We start from the raw sequence: 10330 nt of genomic DNA, 5'->3' as shown, positions 1-10330 counted from the left end.
GATTGGGATGGGATTTTAAAGTGTAACACCAGTATTTTCCCACCCCACTACCCCATCCTAAGAAAATTTAACCAGGTGTTTGTCAAGGGAACCTTGTTCGAGCATTAGATTGAATTCAAATCAACTACCCACATGGGGATGAATGGGAACAGATCTGACCCCTCTATGGGGCATGGGTCCCACACCCCAGAGTTGTAGTGAGGCAGAGAAACCTTCATTCGGTAAGTATGTTGTGGAACCGTTTTACAATTTTTAGGATTAAATGGGGAGAAATGGCAACCCTTGTTTGTAATTTGCCATCGGTGTTCCCAACTTCATCTATCAGTCAGTCCCGACTCCGAGCTTCAACTTCTTCGAATTCGAGGGTTCTCCTTCACCAGTCCCCTATCCTTGCTCGGCACGCCCAGGTCGTCCGAAGCCGCAAGAATATGGCTCATGAAGGCCAAACTCCCCCAGGTAATGTAGAAAGAGAAACCAAACCTCAGATCAACTTCGACTTTGCCATGATTCTGATAATGCATAGTAGTTAGAATTCAGGAGATCAACTCCCAAGTGTATTGGACGGCTTTTTACCATCTAAATCATTTCTACCGGCTTCTTTGAATTATATCCCATGCATGTCTCCATATAGACCTCACTTAATCGTTGTGTAGTCTTGTTGGGCATATTCTCCGATTCTATAACAGCGGCATTTATTCGGATCAAATTCTTGAACTTTTCGTGTTCTTCGACTTAAGAATTTTCAATTCGTTCCATGTTCTGGTACATTATTCCAATTCTTCGAAGAATTTGATTCACATGTGCACACCAAAAAGTTTCAAGAAAGGGGTAAAGGTTCGGTTCATTAATTAGATGTAAAATGGACAGAGGAAAGAAAACAGAGATAAACAAAACTCTTTCGCTAATTTCAATTTTTTCCCCCTTTCCAGTGATTCCACAACAGAAAGTTATAATACAGAATAGCCATGGTGAAAAACTTGTTGGAGTATTGCACAATACAGGTTCTACGGAGCTTGTAATCTTGTGCCATGGATTTCGATCCTCCAAGGTTTGTAAATTCTGATATTTGAAGCACTTCTATTTATTCTTTGGTAAGTAACTGATTGTACTTGGTACATACTTCTATGAATCAAACTAATAAAGTAAGAAACTAAGTTAATGATCCTACCAAGATCATTAGTGTTCCGACCAGACTTTGTGGCTTGACAACCCAAAATCCCATATGCATCCTTGAAGTTCTTTATCTATACTCATATCAAACATTGGTAAGTTAACATCAATTCCAAATCAAGTAATTACATTTACTAGACATACTGAAGAAACTGCAAATCTTACCTCACGATTGCACTTGGACTGTATAGCTGGATTTGGCTTCGGCATGGCCACCACCTCTTGCACTGCATGTATGAGTTCTTGATTCATCCCAATTATGTTCTTATATTGGTACTTGGGATTGAGATAATAGGTTGAAATGATATAAAGAACTTGTCAGTGCTTATGAAGATGTAAATGGAAAGTAATTGGACTTGGGTAGATTAAAATAAAAACTCACCAACCTTATGTAGTGAATGCATAAGTTGCTTCTCCCAGCGATCTTGCAAGATCTGAAGGTAACACCTGCTATCACGTGTCCATCATCTACACTATAGCATAAAAGTGTGCAAATTAGGTTTCTTCTTAGAGTCGACCATCCTTAACACCTTTACCACTGGCTCTCGTAATAAACTGTTCTACTTCAGGTCGTACCAAAACTGGTCACTTGTGCTGACTTACCTTGTAGCAAACTCAACTCCCTCCACCCAAACCACTCCTTTGAAGCAAACATGGATATGAGTCCAACCTTCTCCTCCTCAAAGCTCTTCAAGGAAATGTAGTTTGTGGCGAATCGAGTAATGTCGAGTCTCACCAAATCTCCACCAGACTTACTTCTCAACATTTGTAGTGCATGTCCATGGTTGTATTCAAATGAGGTCATTTGTCTTGCCTTCTCGACCACATTTTTTACCATGGATTACTTCCCCATGTCCTTCAGCATAAGGTCAATGCAGCGGGCTATACATGGACTCCAAAACAGGCAGTACCTGTTGTTCTTGATCAATCTCTCCCTAGCCTTCTTGAAGTTGCTGCCGTTGTCCGTCGCCACTTGGACAACATTCTCTACCCCTACCTCCTATACCACCTCCTTCAGCAACTTGTATATATACTTGGCATCCTTCCTCTCCTTAGATGCATCCACTAACTTATGAAACATAGTCCTACCATCACGGTATACTAAAAAATTGATTATGAACTATCTAGTGGGTCCAGTCCAACCATTACACATAATAATCACAATCTAACCATGTCCCCTTAAGGGTCTTTATATAATCCTAAAGCTCCTGTCTTTGCTGAGGCAAATAGACATTCATAAGCTCGTATGCATTGGGTCCCTTCACTCCTTCCGCAGTATTCCCTACAGTGTCTAGTATACTCAAATAGTAGGGTTCACCAATGGCATGTGCTGTTATACTATAGTAAAATAACCACTTCAACACGGTGTCGCCCCTTTTATACTTCTAGTCGGATCACACGTGCTTCAGCTTTTAATTATAGACTATCTAGGGGTCCAGTCCAACCATCACACATAATAGTTACACCATAGTCTAACCATGTCCCCTTAAAGGTCTTTATATAATCCTAAAGCTTCCGTCTTTGCTGAGGTAAACAGAAATTCATAAGCTCGTATGCAGTGGGACCCTTCACTCCTTCCCTAGCCTTCCCTACAGTGTCTAGCTAGTGCAGAAGTCGACCTCGAACCAAGGAAACCAGCGGGAGATTGATTGCAGACAGGATCAACATGATAAGGAACAAATTATATAACTAAAACTCCCTTTTTTTATTGTTGTTTTTATTATATATGAATGGAGAACATAAAGGAGAAGAAGATAAAGAAGAGAAGGGGGGTAGGGGAATGGCTCTCTCAGCCTGGGTCTCACCCACAGCTATCCCAGCTGCTGAAACATGGAATTTCTCCCATAACCGATGGCATAAGGCCTGAAAATTCTTTTCTCCAAATCTGATCCTTCCATACAATAGGAGGCCTATTAATATAGCTTAGGCAAGTTTACAAAATAGAAGGTAGAAAGTAGAAACTTCCTAAAATTGAAACTAACTGAAAATAGAAAGTAGGAAATAGAAACTACTAAACCTAGCAACTAGTGACAATGGCAACTTAATGAAAATAGAAACTAACTAGAATTAGAAACTACTAAGGCTTTATATATCAGCCTTCTAAAACAAAAGGAAGGATACTAAACTAGAAACTATTAGGCAGCCATAAAATCTGTTTTGTCTTGCTATCTTCAATGGGGCCCACAGAATCTCAGTTATTTGCTTGGACTTCCTTCTCCATTCAAGGCTTATGGACCAATAACACTGTTCACATGAACAGTAGTTCGGGTGTTGTTCATGTGAATAGTATCTTTTTTTTGGGGAAGTAGTTCGGGCTGCTTTAGGTGACGCTCCATCGAACCAACAAAAACTTTCCACATCATCAGGCCAGGCTGCCTCTCACAGCAGTCGAATCCACAGCCTTGCTGGGTTGGGTTTAGGGCTTGTTCCTGCGGATATATATGGACTTGTGATCTACATTACTAGCATACTCAAATAGTGGGGTTACCCAGCGGCATGTGCTGGTATACTATAGTAAAAAACCACTTTAATACAGTGTCGCCCCTTTTATACTTCCAGTCGTACCACACGTGCTTCAACTTTTTCTGTCTACTGCTTTGAGTCCTAAAAACTACAGAATCTTGCTCAAGGATGACATCCTCATCAACTGGTATTGGGGTTGGGGCTCCCTCATAATCTACGCTCTCCGGTAGGGAAACTTCGTTTGCTTTTGTTCTTCCTCCCTCCATCTCTACCCTGTGCAAAAGAACCGCTAGGACCAACCTCTGGTGCAGCTGATCTAGAGGAACCAGTTCCTCCCCTGAACCCTCTGGCTCTACCATGCTCTTGCAAATGTGTTACTCGACTCACTATCAAAGTCAAATCCCCTTGTTGGTTGTCTCTCCAGCATTGCCTCATCAAACTCTTCCCTAGCCTTCTTATCCAACTTCCTCTTTATTTTTCATAGTTGTCAAGGCATCGCCTGGGTGGGTGCCTTGGCGTCCAGGCCTCTTGACAACTAGGGTCGCCTTGGCCTCCTTCCATCCAATCCCCCTCCAATGCCTTGGATCACCTAGACATTGTGACAACTATGATTCCTCCCTTCATGAGAACAGCCATGGCCTTCTACACGTCAAATAAAAATCCTAGGGCATTTGGCCATATCCCTTATCCACTAGTCAGATGCCCACTTCAGTCTAGTGTCCCCACCTCCCAAGATCTTGTTCCCATAATAATTGCATTGTGACTTTGTTTCATTATCAATGGGCGTATCATGCCTCCATGCTATGTCTCCTCCCTCATCTCCTCTGTGAGCAGCCGTTATGCAATCTTCTTACACAGTTGCAACAAAAAAATGCCACATTTAACTTTTCTACATCAATTAAAACTCATAACACAACAATAAATCTATTTCCTAATTTTTACCCAACTCTCATGCTTTTTCTTAATTAAAATTATCTTTTATAATTTTTGAAAATAATTATTCCCAAATTAACCAAAATTAAGTATGGAATAAAGTTGAGAAACGAAAAATAAAATAATTAATTTTGGCTTGTCAAGTTGACAGAGGCCACCACTTTATTAATAATTTGAGATTATTACAAATATGGAATAATTGACTCAATCCTTATCTAGCACAATTAACATGTGCATAATGAACCTAGGCACTACAATATACTTAGTTACATTACACATTCCAACAAAAGAACCAAACCAATACGAGAACCGGGCTACACTTCAACACTCCCCTTCAAGTTGGTGCATAGATATCTCGCATGCCCAACTTGGAAACAATCGGATGGAAGGATTTAACTGTTAAGCATTTAATGAAAACATCGGCCAGTTGGTTGACTTGGTTCTAAGTGACAAACGGAGTGCATATCAAACCTTCTTCAATCTTCTCTTGATGAAGTGTCGGTCAATCTCAACATGTTTTGTTCTATCATGCTGAGCAAGGTTATGAGCTATATTGATTTCTACTTTATTATCATAGTAGAGTCTCATAGGCCCTTCTAGTGCAATTCTCAGATTTTTGGAGGAGTTTCTTTAACCAAATGAGTTCACAAACCCCTTGTATTCTACCTCAGCACTGGATCTAGAAACCACAAATTGTTTCATGCTCCTCCATGTTACCAAATTCTCTCTAAGGAATGTACAGTAGCCTGAAGTGGATCTTCGGTCATCAATAGAGCCAGCGTAGTCAGCTTCAGTAAAGGATTCCAACTTTAGACTTCCATTGTTTGAGAACAAGATTCCTTTCCCTGGAGCTGACTTTAAATACCGAAGAATTTTGTATATTGCTTCAAGATGAGCAGTCTTCAGATCATGAAGAAACCAGCTAACAATTCCTACAGGCTACAGCATAGGCAATGTGTGGTCTATTGTGGGAGAGATAGATGAGTCTTCCTACGAGGTGCTGGTATCTCTCCTTATCTATAGAGTCACCACCTGAGCTTCTTAGTTGGTGGTTGACTTCAACGGGAGAATCAACAAGTTTACACCCAAGCATCCCGGTTTCTTCAAGAAGGTCTAAGACAGACTTTCTTTGAAAGATGAAGGTCCCTTTGTTGGATCGGGCTACTTCAATCCCCAAGAAGTATTTGAGATGTCTCAGATCCTCTGTTGAACATGACCATACCACCTCAAACGACTCTCTCGGAGCTTGTCATTAATCAGGGCAACTCCTAGGTCAACACTAATACAATCATTTCTTATTTTATCCTTCCTAGTTTTTCCACACATCCATCTTAACATCCACATTTCTGCTACACCTTCTCAATATGACACTTTTTAACTGCCAGGCATTCTACCCCATACTTCATAGCCGGTCATACCACAGTCCTATAGAACTTTCCTTTAAGCATTAAAGAAATACAATGATCTCACAACACTCCGGACGCACCTCTCCACTTCAACCATCCCATTTTAATGCTCTGTGAAACATCATCCTCTATGTTACCATCCTTATGATTAACCCCAAATATCTAAAATAGTCACTTTGTGGAATCTCTCTTTCCCTAATTTGCACCATGTCAGTGTCCATCAAATCTGACTAAAATTGCACTTTATAACCTCCGTCTTCGTTCTACTAATCTTAAGGCCTCTTGTTTCCAAGGTTGATCTCCAAAGCTCTAACTTAGCGTTAATCCCTATTTTTGTCTCATCCACCAGAACGATATCATTTGCGAAGAGCATACACCATGGGACCTCGTCTTGAATGCTCTTGGTTAGGTTGTCTTGAGCACAAAAAGATAAGGGCTTAAGGCTGATCCTTGATGTAACCCAATCGTAATTTGAAATTCCTTACCCTAACCTCCCACAGATCTCACATTAGTCACCACGCCCTCATACATATCTTTCATTACATCTACATATTTACTTGACACCCCTCTCTTCACTAGAACATGCCAGGTTAAATCTCCAGGGACTCGGTCCTAGGCTTTTTCTAGATCAATAAATACCATATGGAGATCCTTTTTGCTATCTCTATATCTTTCCATGAGCCTCTTCAATAAGTAGATAGCTTCTGTCGTGGATCTACCCGGCATAAAGCTAACTTGATTTTCTGATATATGAGTCTCTCTTCTCAAACGGGATTCATTAACCTTCTCCCAAAGCTTCATAGTGTGACTCATTAGCTTTATGCTTCTATAGTTACTGCAGCTTTGGATATCACCTTTATTTTTGTAGATCGGGTCTACAATGCTTCTCCTCCAATCATATGGCATCTTCCCGATGGTCATAATCGTATTAAACAAATTGGTTAACCAATATAGCCCACAACCTCCTAGGGTTTTCTACACTTCTATTAGGATCTCATCTGGGCCTGGTGTCATAATCTTGCTAAACAATGGTGGAAATTCCATTAAGAGAGACTCAAAGCTAGAAGACGTGAACCTAGGACTTGGTAAGAGATGAAGTACAAGTTGAAGAACAAGCATGGTTAGAAAACTCGTCTCGACCAGGTTGAGATCTTAACAAGATAGTACATATTTTTTGGGAGGGTTTTCGGAATGAAGTTTCGGTGGGCAAATGGCCTTAGTTGGCTCCAAAACTTTAAGGGAAGATTGTTTTAGGCTTAATAAACATATTTAAGTACAGTGAACAATAATACATAAGTCAGAAACCCTAGTCTTCCACATCCCAAGTCTCCCAAGCCCCAACTCCCGACAAGTGATTGCTTACTGAGATGAACTATGACATGGTGGATCAAGTCCACTTATGGTCCGATGGAGACGACGTGCATTGTTCTCTGTCTTCATGACATATGAATGCCACATCATAGTGTTCGAGAAGTAATGAGAGTTGTCATCCATAGCTGCACTGTACATGGTCTCATCTACATTCTGCATGTAATCTATCCTAGGCACATCATAGTGTTCGAGAAGTAACGAGACTTGTCCTCCACAGCTACACTGTACATGGTCTCATCTACATTCTGCATGTAACCTATCCTAGGGTATAGGTCACCGTAATGTGAAGAACCAGTTATTGAGCCACTCTCATAAGATCCATATGGATGCATGTATGGCTGGTGGGTTGGGTAGGAGAAGAAACTGTCGACAAAGGACAATCCGGTATGCATGGTTTAAAGTATCGGTACGTATCATATCGTATCGTATTAGCTGATATGTTCTTTTTTTTTTTTTTAATGGACTGTCTCGGATTGTATCGAAATGTATCGGCCGATACGGGCCGATACGATACATATCAATGCATCCAGCAAAGGGTTCTGTGGGTGGTTTAATACGTATCGATATGTATCGGTCGATACGGCTTGATACATACCGATACATACCAATACATATTGATACGTACCAATACCATTGATACATTCCATAAAACAACCATATTTACTCACAGAGTCGATACAACTCCTATCCTAACAGAAAAATGAAGGAAAACTCTCAACCAAGAGACTAAAATCTTGCATTCAATCTTGGTTTTTCACACTTTTGGACTAAAAAACGAATCAAGGAGTGCTACAACATCATTTAACACTCTTCATGGTTATAGACAATTACAACATGTAAGAAACATCATATTTTATAACAATTTCAATTTAACGCACTTGTCTGGTTCTAGATTATTCTCTATTTTAATATTTGTACATGATATATGTTATATGTTGCTTGTTTATATTGTTTTTTGTGTCCAAAAGTGTATTTCCATGTGTACTTTGACCATTTTCATGTGTTTCTGCACCATTCAATATGTATCTCCAATATGGTACGATACGTCTCTTAAAATTGCCCGACCGATACAATACTCGATGCCGATACTTTAAACCTTGCCAATATGTCCCTATGAGGCTATGACTGTGCTTACGTGTCATACTCAAAACTGGGAACGGATGAAGAAGATGCATGCTCCCCAATGCCAATGGAATGCCCATATGAACTGTGCTCTAAGATGGGGCATGCTAGTGCCCACTTCTTCTGCTTTCCCCTATACTCATCCCTCCCATAGTGCTAGACAAGCTATCAATGTCCATACAGTCAGCCTGCCTATCTGCTCCAAACTAGCGACAATTCCCTCTCGTGTAGACTGTGGATGGATGTGCTCCATGGTTTGTATCCTGTGTGGCATGATCAAACTAGGTCTCCCCAGTGAATCGAACCGGCTCCGGCTGCGCCTCTTGCATCTCCTCTCCTTGATTATACTGCCCCATCCAATGTATATTAACCCTACTTTTTTCACTATTTTGTTGTAGAAAAATCAATTTTTTTACCAGAAAAATAAAAAATAAATTTATAAACCAAAAACAAAAAAAAAAACCGAAATTGTGAGGTCGCAAATCGGCCTCCGGTGTGTAATATATAAAAAATCTACAGTCATACAACAAGTATTAGTCATATTTTTTCCAAAAAATAGATTTGGGGAATAGTAACTTTACCTGAAATGGTAGAATGTAGCCAAATCTGGAGGAATACGAAGGAATCGATCTCTTCATAATGTATCCTAGTAGCAGGGAGTGATGATGTGGCAAAAAAATGAAGAAACAATGTTTTTCCCATTCTCTAGACCAAAATAGCACCTATTGTGTCGAGATATTTCGAAATGAGACTCGAATTAGTGCCCTTTTATAAAGGGCTTTGTAGCAGATTCCCTATATTTCAGCGAGATGGTACAAAGTACCAAATTCTCGGTCGAGATATGACATTTTTTCTTCTCATATGATATCTTGTCTTGAGAAGGTCAAGATTCTCGAGATATCGCTGAGATTTCGGCGAGATTTTGAACTATGAAAACAAGTACCTACCAGAACATATGCAAAGAAAGCTCCCCCCACGACAAGATTACCACCAAAAGGCATTTACACGTGAAGAGTGAAATAATTATTAAACCACATGGCCACTTTTGAGCAAACATTTGAAGCCACATTTGGTCCCCTCTCCCCTCCACCTCCAAGGGATGCTACTGTGGCAGTTGTTGAAGTTTTGAAGCTGGAAGAGAAACAAGAGAAAAAAAAAACGTCCACTCGGAGAACTAGAACCTGAAATTAAGGTTAATGTTGGAGCTCCAGCAATTTCTGTCGTTAAGGAAGAGTCACTCCTTGATGTTTCAAATGTCGAGGCTTACATTGAAGAATTTGAAGCAAACAAAGTTGAGGCAGTGGACGATGTGGAACTTGGCACTACAGTTGACGAGGTGGTTCAAACATCAACTGAACTGATTGAGAACTACTAGAAAGATGAACCAAAAGAGCTCCTTGTTGCTTTGGAGTTTGAATAGGTCACAGACACAACTGTAGAAGACCACATGGACACAACTGATGATGTTGAAGTTGATCACATTGAGTTTGTGATCCCACCTGAATTTTTTTCTCGAAGATTAAATTCCAAACATCTGTGAGCTCCCAAACTACCGTTTTGGGCTGAAACTGAACGTGCAACACACCAAGCTCATCCCTAAATTCTATAAAACTTGAGGTCAAGTTTCTTTTAAGTGGGGTAGAGTCGATGTAGATTGAAGCATGAAGAGAAGAATCAAAGAATTAAAAAAAAAACAAAATTTATTGTTCACATATTCCAGATAGGATCACCAATAGAACCAATATGAATACAGGACTCGGACCTGACCACAGGGTGTATAGGGGTACTAATAGTAGGTCAAATAAATGTTACAACCCTTAACCCACAAACAATCAGCAAATAAACCAAACTCAGATGTAACAACT

At 40.1% G+C, this 10330-nt stretch overlaps 1 protein-coding gene across 4 annotated transcripts in view; it reads left to right on the top strand.

Annotated features, from left to right (window-relative positions):
* Nucleotides 1-235: 235 nt before the first annotated feature.
* LOC122669553 overlaps nt 236-10330 on the top strand; it is a 34799-nt gene continuing 24704 nt past the window's right edge. For all 4 annotated transcript variants that reach the window (XR_006334041.1, XM_043866337.1, XM_043866336.1 and 1 more), the window contains exons 1-2: nt 236-456; nt 930-1048. Coding sequence is in view for 3 of the 4 variants with exons in the window: in XM_043866337.1 (XP_043722272.1) it covers nt 273-456; nt 930-1048 (303 nt within the window). In the remaining variant the exon portion in view is untranslated. The remainder of the gene's footprint in view (nt 457-929; nt 1049-10330) is intronic.

Source organism: Telopea speciosissima, chromosome 7 (assembly GCF_018873765.1).
Source record: "Telopea speciosissima isolate NSW1024214 ecotype Mountain lineage chromosome 7, Tspe_v1, whole genome shotgun sequence".
Taxonomy (NCBI): Eukaryota; Viridiplantae; Streptophyta; class Magnoliopsida; order Proteales; family Proteaceae; genus Telopea; species Telopea speciosissima.
Note: the sequence above shows the minus strand (reverse complement) of the source record. Positions and strands in the feature narration are given on the sequence as shown.